The sequence below is a fragment of the Aythya marila genome (assembly GCF_965140915.1).
Source record: "Aythya marila genome assembly, chromosome: 12".
NCBI classification, from domain to species: domain Eukaryota; kingdom Metazoa; phylum Chordata; class Aves; order Anseriformes; family Anatidae; genus Aythya; species Aythya marila.
Window position 1 is genome coordinate 3816509 of NC_139053.1, and position 14192 is coordinate 3830700.

Below are 14192 nucleotides of genomic sequence, written 5' to 3' on the forward strand. Positions count from 1 at the left end.
GGCAGTGGTGGGTGGGGAGATAAGGGGGAGAAGCTTTAAACATTGCCAGGTCAGCGCAACAGGAGGTAAGCAAGTACAGAGGCAGCAAGGAGTACTGAAAGTTTTTGATATACTCCCAGGTGGACTCCCCAACGCCTGTAAATGTCTCAAAGGGGGATCCCCTTTCTGTGCGCACGGACGTGTTTCAAAGGAGCCCCAATCAGTGCAATGTTTCAAAGACCTCTGCTCTCTAAAAATTCCACCCCCAGGCCCCCCCCTGGCTGAAAACATCTCTAAACAGATCCCTTCCTGGCTAACTGCAGCTGGAGAGGTCTGGTGTGCTGCTCACAGCCCTCCTACAGGCCCCAGTGTAAAATGAAACAAAACATCTACCATTTACCTCCTCCGGGGATGCATCCAGCCTGCTCCTTCTCCAGGGACCCTGCGCGGGACCCTATATGCCTCTGTGTTTGTGCACAGGATATGAAGGGCTAGAGTGCAGAAGGGTAATTTTTCAAAGCAGTGTGTGGGAGTAGCACTGGAAATTCCCTGCATATTGCTTTGAAAAAAATAACCCCCTACCTCCATGAATTATGAGCAGGGCCTCTGACTCCAGCCTGGAGAGCCGAGAGGTGGAGGAGGGAGGCACAGCCAATTTAACTGGATGCGCTCTTTAAGACTGGGATGTAAGAAATAACTGGAATCTTTAATCATATTACGGACACTGATATGTGAGGGGGTCACGGCTGAAGAGCAGGGATGCTTTGGCTGACAGTCACCTGAATGAATGAATGAAACTGTAGGTAAGTGTTTAGGACATCTCTCAACTGTTGATTTTGTGCTTCGCAAAACATGAGAAGGAAGTGCAGCACAGAGGTCTTGGATTATCAAAGCCAAGGTGTTTTTTTATTTTACCCCAAAATTACATGTCAAGGCTAACTTCAATGCCTTGGCTCACTTCAAATTCAAAAGAGAGATAAAAATCTCTCCCTGGAAATGCTTATCCTCCTCAAACCCTTATCGGAGATTGGTATCAATCATTCATTTCCCCCAGACAGCACCTCGATGACTATATTAAGCCAGACACCTTAATTTCAGCCAGATACAAGTTCATCGAGACGAGTCCGACGCCGCGCTCTGAGCAGACACAACCCGAGGACAGGCTCCCCTGGCCCCGAGCGCTCCGGGATTGCAGTGCCCCTGGCAGCACAAACAAACCCTCGTCTGTAGGTCCTAAACTGGCAACGACAGTAACCGCTGTGGCACAGACCTGGGCTGCAGGACCAGCATTAGCTTCTTTCTCCCGCTGCCACCTGACTGGACATGGTCTCGTACAGAGGAGACACTCCTACACTCGCTTCGTACACGACAAACCGGACCGAGGGACAGCGGGGCACGTGCTGGTCTCTCCTGCAGCCGGTGTAAGGGATGAAGGCTCTCGGGCTTTCAACAAAGGCTGCAGGAGCAAGCCCAGGAGGCAATCCATCACTCTACCACTACTGACTCAGCACATAGCAAATTAACACCGAAAATCTGCACAGCACTTACTGGTAGGCAAACTGTGACGCCTAGCCTCCCCTCCTCTGCAGTACTCCCCAGTGAAGAGCAAATGCCAGCAGGGGACCCAACAGGTGACACCTTCTGGAGTCAGCCACGTGTCACAGAGAGGGGCCCCGGTGCCTTGTGAACAGTCTGAGATGCCCAGAGCAGGAGGACGTTTGGCTCACACTACAGATTTCCGTACTTTGCTCCTTCCTAAACTCACCCCAAACAAGTGAACTTAATGAACGTTCCCAGCCTGTATCCCAGCAAGGAGACACAAAGATGCAACCCCTCAGTGAAATAATTGGGTATTTTCTTATCGTATCCTGGCACATACAATGTCCTAGGTATATGGAGCTGAGTCCATACGTACCTTTGCATTTATAGAGGTTTTTTCCAAATATGTATTAGAACTTATGTACACCTTTAAAGAAACAACAGGTACAGGTTTCACAAACAACAGCACCACACTCTTCTCAACCTCCTCTTTCTCCTACCAGTGTTGTTTTCCAATAGCTCTCTGTAACACCGAACCTTGTAATGACATATATATCATCATGTATTATTCCAGACAGCACTAATTTGGGGATATACATAAATAAACTTCACATATCGATTACTGTAAAGAAACTACTTTTTTTTTTTTTTTTTTTTAAAAAAAGGACAAGGAATTCCTCCCTCAAACCAAGCAGAACCTTAATTCAACACTTCATGAGCTATGTATTTAAAAATCAGCAATTATTTACTGTATCATAACTTAAGCTGAAAGAAGTGATAAGCTTGCCTAAGGACTCCTTTCTTTCAGGCTTTTGTTATAAAAAAAAATCTAGGGGGGAACTGCATGAAATCACTATGGTCCAATTAACAAGAATCTCACTCTTCAAGCTTGCAAACAAGAGATTACATTAACACCTGCTACAAAAGCAAACATTTTTAGATATCTTCATCTTAACCTGTTTGACATTGACTCGAAACTCCTGCCTAGCTCTAGAATGAAAATTATTGTGACTGACATGTATATTTTTCATTTGGGGGTATGGGGAGCGAAGACTGTGTCAGTCTGCATTTCTCTCTCTCTCTGGTATTTATGCATAATTCACATCAAAGATAATAGGAGTTACATATATGCATTGACGGGAGAATAGTTTCCTAAATGTAAAATTGTTGAAGGAAAACCATTATGCTTATGGGAGATAAATGCTGCACATGAACATACGAGACACACAAAGTGCGCCGGAGGGTCCTTGAAGGCTCTCACGCAACGCACGCCCACAGTGGCATGTGTAAGTTACTCCTCTGTGGTCCATGCATCAAACTAAACTGACCTCTTGGGCCAACACATGGATTCAGAACATCTGCACAGACAGGAAAAACTTTTCTTTGCGCTCATCAGAAAATACCCGCATGCAGCTGCAGCAGCAATACAGCCCGTCAGACTGCAGTGACACTTCACTTCACGCTCCTACGACAGGACTGTAGCAGGAGGCAGCAAGCACTGCTTTTAAAAACACTCCTGTGTCTGAAAAGTTGAACTTTCTGAAGTCCAGAATTGTTGGGAAAAGGAAAAAAAAGCACTGAAATAATTCTGTAAGCATTTTGTTTTGACAATGTTCCTCAGGAATTCACCACATTTAGCTGGGAAAATGCTAGCAGTTAAATCTATTCAATGTCATGACATACAAAATTGAAACATAATTGCTCCTAAGTGGTTGACAACTGGCAAGTACTTTTTACGTGGATAGAGAGAAATTTATGCTATCAAATGGAAGATACTGTCAAAAGTTTGATTTTAATATAAATGAAAATGCTACACGAGGACTCAAAAGGATAAGGAAAAAAGCTCAGCAGTAACACTTTTATAACCACATATTTAAAAAGCTTTGAAGTGAAGAATCATTACATCAAAATCATTTTCCTTGAAAGATAAAAAAAAAATTACAGCATGAATATTAACAAGTTATTAGAATAGTGAATTTCAAAGAGTAGCAAAAAACAAGCAGCCCATGAGTGGCCTAGTTTAAAGAATGTCTTACCAATCATATGGTTAGCGACATGGATTTGTATCTCTCTCTCATTCTCAAAGGTCATCTGGCACTTGATGCATTGATAGGTCTTTTTCTGTTTAATAACCAAAAAAAGATTAGAGAAAACTGCACTGTAGCATAAGGCAAGTGTGATCATGAATATAGCATGTTACGTGCTTCAACTTCCCTCCGCTGAGTCCTTTCCTACTTGTACATGATACCACTATGATACCAAGTTGGGCTGGGCTTTTCTGGACCATAAACACGACCTCTAATTAACAGCCTGCTTCTAGAGAACTTTAATTTCAACTTTACAAATTTCAAATGATAGTACTTGAAAGTCTGATTGACTACTTGAGCCATAATCAGAGTGCTCGTGTCATTTAGCCCATGATAGTAAAACCTCTTGTAGGGTGAAATAAAAGATGTTGAAAAGATCACAAAATGATCTACTTTTTCACAAAAATATCAACTTTTTCAAAAATTACATCTTTAGAGAAAGCTTAGAATAGAGGAGTTTTTCTAGGCAAAACTCCTCTAGTTACTTGAGGAAGTGAAGGACAAGAGGAAAAATACATTTTGTACAGGGCTCCTATCAGAAATCCTGAAAAACCTGCATTACCACACAGAATGGTTTTCTAGCACAATCTGTTGCATATTTTCTCTGTCACAAAGTCATACTAGGGAGGTCTGGCTGCAGAAATCAGGAGATGGTGTGAAGAGGCAATTACATGAACCATTTATTCAAATAGGGAAAATGGGGTTTAGACTCAGACTGACAGCGGTGCATGCATTTGAGCATCATGACAGGGAAAAATCCAAGAAATCATTTGTAGAAATGAAAATGCATACTGACAAGTTTGATGTCCAAGTTAGGAAAACAAAACAAAACAAAACAAAACAACTAATGCTAAGCTTTTGTACACTTGCAAAACCTCTCACTTCCCAAAGCAGGACCACCGCACTTTGGTCTAACGTGCATGTTCAACTTCTGCATGGGAACATACTATCTGAATAGACACCTTTTGTGGGTATTTTGTGGGTATTTTCTGTGCACTCTTAGATACAAATTATTTTTTCTTATGGCTTCCACCCCACACCTAGGTATAGAATCTTATTTTTAGGACAGCAGTGGTTAAGTCAGAAGTTTTGAGTTAAACAGAGGAGTTGCTGTCACCCCCTCCACATATGGGACCCAATTTCCTTGAGCACCTGCTGAGGAAATAACAAATTAGGTGCTGCCAGGAGCTTCTTAACTACTTCCCATGTCATCAGTGGCAACAAGTTTGCCTGCTGGAGGTTAATGAACATGCTGCAATGCTGCAGTAACGAATGCAAGGATCTATTGCTGGTATGCGGATTCCATGAATTCTGCACACAGTGTGTGTTTGCACATAGGCAGGGCTTTCTAGGCTAAAATAACAATGGGCAATTAACATGATAATAGGAAGAAGGCTATACTCCATTGGCCGAAAACTGACACAGCCAACCATAGAAAAGGAAATACTTTGGATTGGCTAGTTATCCCTAGGCAGCTCAGGAAAGTATCCTCCTGGAGTCCATTCTGAAATCAAGGCTGTTAATGGAAAAGCAGCTGGATTTCTGCAGCACTGTTCCTTGGGAGTCTATTCCAGCCGACGAGAGCAAGCACACATACATGCACATGTATTCTCAAGCACACTGGCACACACATGCTGAGGGCTCCTAGCTTGAAAAAAAAAAAAAGAAAGAAAAAAGAATGCAAAAAACCTTGGAAGAGAAAAATGGGACTGGGTGGTGAGTGATTCATGTGGTCACATTTAAAACTTGAAATCTTCCTCTTCTGTAAAACTTCAAAGCTGACTCAGTTCTGTGCCTTGTTCAACACTTATCTCTGTTATGAGGGTTCCCTAAGTAACTAGCTAAGAAGGACAATATTTCAGCTCAACCCCATTGCAAATCTTTAAAGTTATATTAAACACAGACAAATGATTCATTTTTTAAATTGATTTCGGTGCTTCTGAAAGCTACTTACTAACAGATCTGGAGACAGGATGTCTTTGTTTATCCACAGACCCAGTGCGAACTCTACACCATTTCACAAACTTATAAAACACTCCACTTGGTGTGACCACCCCTCAGAGAAGACAGCAGACTTCAGACTTCCTGTGAATATTATCTTTAGCCTGAGCTGACACACATGCATGCGAAAGAGCAGTTTAACTGAGGCAATGGCTCTTTTGATCAGGAACCCTGCCTGATGCAGGATAAGGTCAAAAAATGGCTTCACACAGGCCACCAAAGAACTATAGCCTGATTAGCACCCAAATGTAGAAGCATGAGATTGAAGAGTTGATTTTTTGGCTCATTAATAATGGTCTTTAAAAGCATGTCCCACCAATGGACTTCCATTCTCAGTAAACGGGAAGCATGAGTTTTAATACAAAGTTATGTTATTTGTGGTGCCAAATACAACCTTCTGCTACTGTTTCCTGTGGGTATCGTGACTTCCCTGACATTCGTAAGGGGCTGGTTATCTCTTCCTCAAGTTTTGTCTTTCTGTGTGGTGACAACAAAGGTGCTCATGTTCTGAGGATCTAATAGAGTCTAGATGACAGCATCAAGGTGGCATAGGAGACCAGATGAGCAGGCCTTCAACTGAGAGCTCAGTCCCCATTAAGTCAAGATATTTAATTCTAATCTTGGCACAAAACAGTAGTAATAGCAACAGGGGGCTCTGCTTTCTTTTCTGAAATAACTATTGTTCCCATGGGTTTTCCAGACTGTCCTCCTTTAAATCTGGAAATGGTTTCCTGTTCTACAAAGAAAATATTCCTCCATTCAAGTAGATTTACAAGGGAAGAGAAGTGGTGGGGGGAGAACAAAGAGAAGGGATTGAATCCAAGAAAGTGTGCAGGAGAAAAGGAACTGAGTAAAAGAGCACAATAGGGTTCATTCTTCCAACTTCCTATGCCACCTCCTTTGCTTCTTCAGTCCAAATAACCTAGGTGGGCTAAATAAAGTAACGCCATTCAAGATGGAAATTTAACTGAAGCCTGAGCATTTGCCATTGTCAATGTTAAACAAGCATTGTTCATGATAACTATGGCACAAACTAAGGATAAATCTATGTAGGAGAAAGGGCAGCCTGAAACGTGACTGTTTCCGGCATGTGAAGAGGCAATAGGACATGTCAGTACTAAACAAGCAGTCATGTTTCTCAAGGCACACACATTCCTCTAGAAGACATTAAAATGAATTAATAAAATGTGTTAAAACTGAAGCTCCTACGCACAGAAATATGTTCAGAAGAAAATAAAAACGTTACTTCTGACATGACCATAACAGAACAAAAAAGGTCTTGAGCTATAGATGTGCCAGATACTGGAATGGGACTTCCACTGGAGAAGTTCATTTAAAAGAAACTTTAGTGCTGTTGAAACAGAAGAGCTCCAGTAGGACGGTAAGAATTAAACACAAACTGAAGTCAGAGCAGCCTTTCACAACTAAGGCGTATTTTATTTATTCCTCTTAGTGATATTCCATATAAAAGACCGTTGACTTAATTTAAAACCCCTAATAATAAATCCTCTGATGCAGATGTTTCCTGTACAGGAGGCAAAAACTTCAGCCATGTAGAAATAGTTTTTGACCATCATAATTTGATCCTACCTAGATGTCCTACAAAGAAAGGTGATTAATTCATAAATACTTATTTTTTTTGTCATAATAAAATGGAAGTGAAGAAGACAGGATGCAGCAGCATCTTCAAGAGTAATGTGCTTTCTTTTACTACAGGGTTACATCTTCACTTAAGGTGTTTTGTTTGTTTGTTTGTTTGTTTGTTTGTTTTTGTTTGTGTATGTGTGTGTTTTGTTGTTTTCTGAAATTATTCTGGACTTCCAGACTCTCTTCTTCCATGCAAGAAGTATAACTGCTGGTGTAATGACTTTCGTCACATTCACAGCAGTTACATATTTTGTATGTCATAATTTCCACTTGATAGGATTTCTTTTTGCTTATTGCTCCAAAGTATACACCCAGCATTTAAAGTTAAATCTCCCTATATTTGCTTTTTGACTGTACCTTCTCCTAATCTTCACCTGCTTTTCTGTTATAGAAAGAAAAATCAATATGGTGTTTAAAAAAGAAATGTAGAAGAGCTGAAGAACTGGAGAGAAGCAGCTCTTGCTTGGCCATCTGCAGTTGCTCTATATGCATTGTACATTGAAGATAGCTCTACTAAAATGCTATTTTGCCTGTGCACAGCATACTAACAAGATGAGGAGAGATTGTGTTCAACTTGCGCAGCTTCATTATGAAGCCAATGAAGTTAAGTAAACATTATTCTTGAAATGCAGGAATTTATCCACGTTTAAAGGACAGCCTAATTCTTTGAAAACCTCTGTGCTAGCCAGAAACAAAGAGCACCCCTTATCTCGAGAAACCTGAGTGAGACACCAATAGTTTCCACGTGAGCTGCTATCAGAATTCAGGTCTTGTACCTATAATGAAGGGTAAGATAATGAATTATTTCTAGTAACAATAATCTATTCCTGCGATGCATACCATGAAGATTTACGATATTAGCATATGTGCAGGTCATACACCTGTTGAAGGCACCATTTGCCATTGCCACAAATGCTGATTTTTCATTATCTTCTACAAAGGAACTAAGACCTTGTCCTCATGGGATGAAATTCAAAGCATTTACCTTATTGAAGAACTTAAAACTCTCCCCTGAGAGAACAAGTATGGAAGCTCTCTCTGAAAAGAGAGAGTTAAAGCAAGAAATCAGAGCAGCAAATGGCAACGTATTCTGCTTCTGATAGTCGACTAGAAAGAAAAGGCTATACTTTGGGCTAGAGGCATGGCCGCGTGAAGAATTAGTCCTACCTAAGAGAATAAAGTGTTTCAAAGAATTTAGAAAGAAAGAAAGACGTGAGAAAGAGGAAGCAGAATGGCCTAGTAGGAGCCCCAGCTGAACTCTCACAAGGTATCACACTGAAGGAGGGATATTTCCATTTCTTATTCTTCTGCAGGATGAGGTGCATGCACTGGGAGGCTTAGTCACGCACCCAGAGGGAACAATATCCAGTTCTTTTACTGAAAAAAAAACACAACACTTTCCTTGGTATTTGAACAGGAGCCTGGAAGCTCACTGGTGCCAAGGCCCAGCAGCGCCGTGCCCCCTGCTGCCGCCCCGTGCAGCCCCAGCCACAGCTAACAAGTCCCACGGGGCACTCGGCGACAGCGCTGCCGGAGGCATCGCAGTTTGCGTCCTCGGGACATACTTAGGGTCTTCTCTTACTTCCTGAGCCTCTGATGTTGTATTCTAATGGTATTTACAGGTTCTTTTAATGTAGTAAGATGTGTTTGTGGGTGCTTTAATTAGCAGATTGACATAAACAGGCATCTATGGCTGGAATTATTCATTAGGAGTTGGGTGCCTAATTTCCTTAGATACTTTTGAAAATCTCACCCCATCATGTTTAATTAAAAATGTCAGATGATATCAATACTCAGATGTGTCTGCTGTTAGTCTCCCGAGAAGATTTCCAAAATCTACTTCTCATTCCATCTGTTCCTGACAGAGGAAGGACTGACTTGGCCCATTCTTGAACCAAAACGTCAACAAATAATTTTAAAAGACTATAAACTGCAAATGATATTAATCTCCTGAGCAGGCTTCTGAAGCCTTACTTGGATACTGCGTGCTCCCAAGCATCTTGTAAGCTAAGAAATAGGAAAACAGGCTTTCTGCGAACTCCAAGGGAGAGCACACTTCTTTTTCAAAAACACAACTTGCCTATTAGCCAGCAATTTCCAGATTTGCTAAGAAAACTGCTTCTCCTACAGGAGGGCCACGAAGCAGTTCCTTTTAAAATCACACACGCGTGCTCCAGGCATGTACGTATGCACACAAACATCCACGTAGCCTCACAGCCTCACTCACTCGGACAGACATCCATGAGGACAGCCTCTCTAGCACAGTCATTTGTTTTAGGTGAGAATTTGGGGGGAATTCACTACAGTTTTCCTCACAAGTTCCTGTATCTTCCTGCTGGTGTTTTTCCAGGTAAAAAATCATCAGTTTCCATGAGTATGATAAATCAAATTTTTTTTCCTTTGGGAACTCAGGATGTCTTTTTTCATGGATATGCCCCAGTTTTGCCAGATCTGCCAGTTCAGTAGCTTCAGAATTCATGGACAAACTCAGTCCTCATCATTCATGAGCACATGGACGTGTCTCAGCTCTCTGTTGGTAAATCTAGGGCAGCTTTATGATAAAAAATCTAATGTTCTGCCACTAGGAAGCTAGGAGCCTGTAAGACTGAACAAAATCTACTTTTCTATGTGCATTACTCTACCCTTCTTTCTGTTCTTCTTGTTCAAGTAATTTTATAAAATGGCAGCCAAAGAAAAAAAACAGGACATCAGATCAGTTCTCAGTCGCGTTAAAAATCTACATTTTATTCCTATGACACATCAAAGCTCAGCTGTACTTACTCTGGGCACAGGAGATGTCTGGGTACCTTTCCTTTGGCCACTAGTCTCAGGTGTCAGGTCTCGGTGGTCCACCTGAATGTGGCTCTCCAGGTCTTCAGCACTTTCAAATTTGACACTACACTCCGGACACCTCAGACTGCCACACGGCCTCTCATTCACCTCCTGCGGGGTCAAGCCCAGAGACTGTCCATTGGTGCTCCTGGTCATGCACCCAGCACACAGGCCATAGGGAAGGCCGTTCACATCCAATTTTACCAAGTCCTGCTTATTTCGGAACTCTTTCAAGCACAACGCGCACTTGTAGAGTTTTTGCAAGGCCTGGCCATTGGGCGACGAGGTTGCAGAGTTTCCTGCCAATTTCTGCATGTGAAACGTCCCGTGAATTTTCAGCTCAAGCGTAGAGGTGACCGTCTGCATGCAGACAACGCAGCGAAACCCGGTGAGGGAGTTTCTGAGGTCGGGATGCATCTGGCAGTGTTCGATAAACTCCTCCTCGCTCTGCAGCGGCATTTTGCAGATCCGACACGTTCCCGTATCCAGACTCTTGCTGTGGGTGACCTTGTGCTCGGTCAGGGTCAGGAGCGATGGGAAGCGTTCGCCGCAGATGGGGCACATGTAGTGCTTCGCTGGGCCCCGGTGGGTCTGCATGTGCTCTCGCAGGCCGTTTTCTGAGAAAAAGGTCCTTGAGCAGATATTACACTTGTGGCTGCCTTTGATGAATTCCGCTTTCTTCCTGGAGCAGTCATCCTCCCCGGGACGGATGTTATGATCTCTCAGGCGATGGTTCTGCAAGAGGACCTCCATGGTATAGGCAGCCCCGCAGATGTCACAGCCATACATGGGCTCAGAAGCATCTACATCGTCCTCGCTGGCTTCGTGGCTGTTGGAAGTATCTGGGTTCTTCATCAGCATGTTCTGGATATCTGCCCCTTCCGTCTTCTTATTTGTTGGGGTCATGCCATTAGCTGTCCCATTCTCAGCGCTGGCATCAAAAACACAGTGTTTCTCCCGCAGGTGTTTTTCGAGCAAGATGATGGCATGAAACGCTTTGCTGCAAAACTTGCAGTTGTATTTCTTGCTGTGGGTTGTGATGTGGCACTGCAGCTCTACCTCCGTGCTAAAAGTCTCACCGCAGAAGATGCATTTGTGAGACTTTGATGGATTCCCCAGGTGACTGTGCTTCACGTGGATTTGGAGATCCACCTCCTTCCTAAAATCCCAGTTACAGGCTGTGCAACGATACATCTTCTTTTCATTGCTGTGCTTGACTGCCAGATGCACTTGGATAGATACCTTGGAATCAAAAACTTCTTGGCAAAGGGTGCAGTGATACAACACAAAAGTATGCATGTCCAACAAATGCTTCTGCAAATCATCCACCGAAGAAAACTGTTTGTCGCAGCTCTCACACACATAATGGGTTGAAGTTGTCATGTAATGTACGGTGAGATGTTGCAGAAGAGACTCCTGGGAATCAAAGTCTTCTTTACACTGAGGGCAAGACTGTTTCCTCAACAGCAACTCCAAATGCAACTTTAAATGGGTTTGAAAACTCTCAAAATTTGAGAACTTTAGATCACACTGATTACATGGGTATTCACCGTTAGACACTGAGTTTACACTAGCAGAAAGCCGTTGCCTTTTAGGGGAAGAGACTTCAACATCAGAAGAAACTGGACTCTGCTCTGCTTTTGACTTCTTATTGTGTGCCAGAGGAATGTTCTTGTGGTTTTCTTTAATATGCTTTGTAAGCTTCAGGATGGAGCCAAAAATGGGGGAGTTTGTGCAATAAGGGCATGAATAAACTTCCATAAAAGACTGTGTTGGCTGAATGACAGGGGAATCCAATTTTGAATTTCCTACATTGCAGTGAGTCTGCTGAATATGCTCAGTCAGGGTTGCTTCGGTCAGAAAGCCCATGGAGCACTGGTTACAGAAGAAGGCGTTGTTGCCATCTTGAGGGGTAGCATTTGGGCCACAGTGAGTGATACGGATGTGTTCCTGCAAGCTGTTGATGTCTGCAAACATCTCAGGGCAGTAGTTACAGTGAAAGGCAGAAATGTTGCTGAACTGCATCATAGGATAGGCATGGTTTTTGTGCACCTTTCTCACGTGTTCATTCAAGTTGTACAGCGTAGGCATGGAATCAAGGCAGATCTGGCACGTGTGGCTTTGCTGAGGTTTGTCTGCATGAATGGTCTTCAGGTGGATCTCCAGAACAGCAAGGCTGTTGAAGTCACGCTTCGAGCAGTATGGGCAGCTGTAAGTAACTTTAGACCAATTCTGGCCTTCCTCTCTGTCCACAGACCTGATTTTCTTCTGTCCTCTCAAAGGCTTGAGGGTCGAATCGGGGGTGGAACCTCTTTCCACTGAGGCGCTGGAGTCGGGCGTTGCGCTGCTCATGGACGCCACGCTGCCCAGGACGGGGTCAGGGCTGATGCTGTGGTTGCTGGAGTCAGGTTGCCTGTGGCTGTCCAAGTGGCAGTAGACTTCCTCCACTGAAGAAAACTGCTCTGGGCACATAGGGCACTTGTGTTTTTTGTTGGCATGGGCTTGATGAATGTGTGAGAGCAGCAAGTTTTCGTCTGAAAATACTTCAGGGCAATGAATACACTGCAAATCTGCCTTCTCGGAAAGCTGTGGGTGGCGTGTCATTACGTGCTTCTCCAAATCTTCAGTCTGACTGAATGTCTCTTCACAGTAATCACACATAAAATCATCCTTCTTCACCTCTTTCTCAGTCTTTGCCATATGTTCCTTGTTCTTTTTATGAGCTTGCATGTGACTCTGCAATGAGCTGGTAGATGAAAACCCACGTTTACACACAGTACACTTGAACGGTTTGCTGGAGCTGTGGGTTTTCAGATGAATTTTGAGGTGGTCGCTGCGAGAGAATGCGGCCTCGCATTCGTGGCAATGGTACTTTTTATCCCCTGTGTGAAGCTTTATGTGGCGATCCCTACTTCTCTTGTGCTTAAAAAGCCGGCTACAGTAGGTGCATTTGAAAGGTAGTTTGTCACTGTGGATCTGCTCGTGCCTTTTAAGGTAGCTCAGGCGAATGAAGGACTTATCACAAAACTGACAGGGATACGGCAGGCCAGTCCCCCCTTCCTCCTCCCCGATGCCGAGATCACACCCATCTCCTATCATCTGAGTGGGTGATGCAACATCTTTGCTGGAGGGAGATGAAGCCACCCAGGAGAGTTGTGGGTCGTCATCACCATCTGTAATGGGAAAGCAGAAAGGAGATTAAAAACAATTCCCAGTGCATCTGTGAAATAAGGACAAAGCTCTCAACAACACTATGGGCTTCTGCTACTACAGCATAAAAAAAAATCAACTCAAAAAAAAAAAAAAAAAAGAGTATCTCTTGAATTTCAAAGGAGGTTTGAGAAAGACAAATAAAAATATATTTGCAAACATAATTCACAGATATACAAACACAGAGTATTAATAAAAAGCGTTTTTCTTTAGCAGGTTTAACACCTGCTCACTGTACTGTAAAGCAATAAACAATGAATAAAGAAAGCAAAACACAATGTGCAGTGAAGCAATACGAACGTTTTGGAAAGCTACAGTATTAAGTGATCACCTGTGATTTTGTGGGTCTTTTTAAATGCTACTTCGAGATGACTTTAACTAATGTCCCCATTAAACAAAATCCTTCAGTTCTGTCTCAAAACTGTAATAGAATTAAAGGCTGCTCAAAAGCAAGCAGATTCAAACACCTATGTGAAATAAAGCATCAGATCTGAGGCAGCTTGACAAAATCAGAGACCTGCATCACTACCACATCCATTCACAGGAAAGGTAACATCGCCTGCTTGGTGCAAAACCAACCTGACAAATTAAAAACAAACAAACAAACAAATAAACTAAAACAGAAATGATCACTGGAGATCTCAAGACATCACAAAACAATCACTTCAGGAGAGAACAACAATGGCTCAGCCCCTGCTTTAATGACTATTTCCTTTGCTCCATATGAGGCTTTGGAAAATATTTTATAATTTTAAATTACCAAAAAGAAACACAGGACCATCTCCAGCAGCAAAACACTCATTTTAGGAAAAATACATAAAGTTTTGGCAGCTCTCATAAACGGATTTGTTAACGAGAAACAGAAGAAAGTTCAAATATCCTAATCCCAATAAATGT

At 42.7% G+C, this 14192-nt stretch overlaps 1 protein-coding gene across 3 annotated transcripts in view; it reads right to left on the minus strand.

Annotated features, from left to right (window-relative positions):
- The window catches only part of ZNF423 (zinc finger protein 423), a 209708-nt gene that overhangs the window by 82270 nt on the left and 113246 nt on the right, over positions 1-14192 (minus strand). For all 3 annotated transcript variants that reach the window (XM_082770090.1, XM_082770091.1, XM_082770089.1), the window contains 2 exons: positions 10035-13258; positions 3555-3639 (listed from right to left, as the gene is read on the minus strand). In XM_082770090.1, coding sequence (XP_082626216.1) covers positions 3555-3639; positions 10035-13258 — 3309 coding nt within the window. The remainder of the gene's footprint in view (positions 1-3554; positions 3640-10034; positions 13259-14192) is intronic.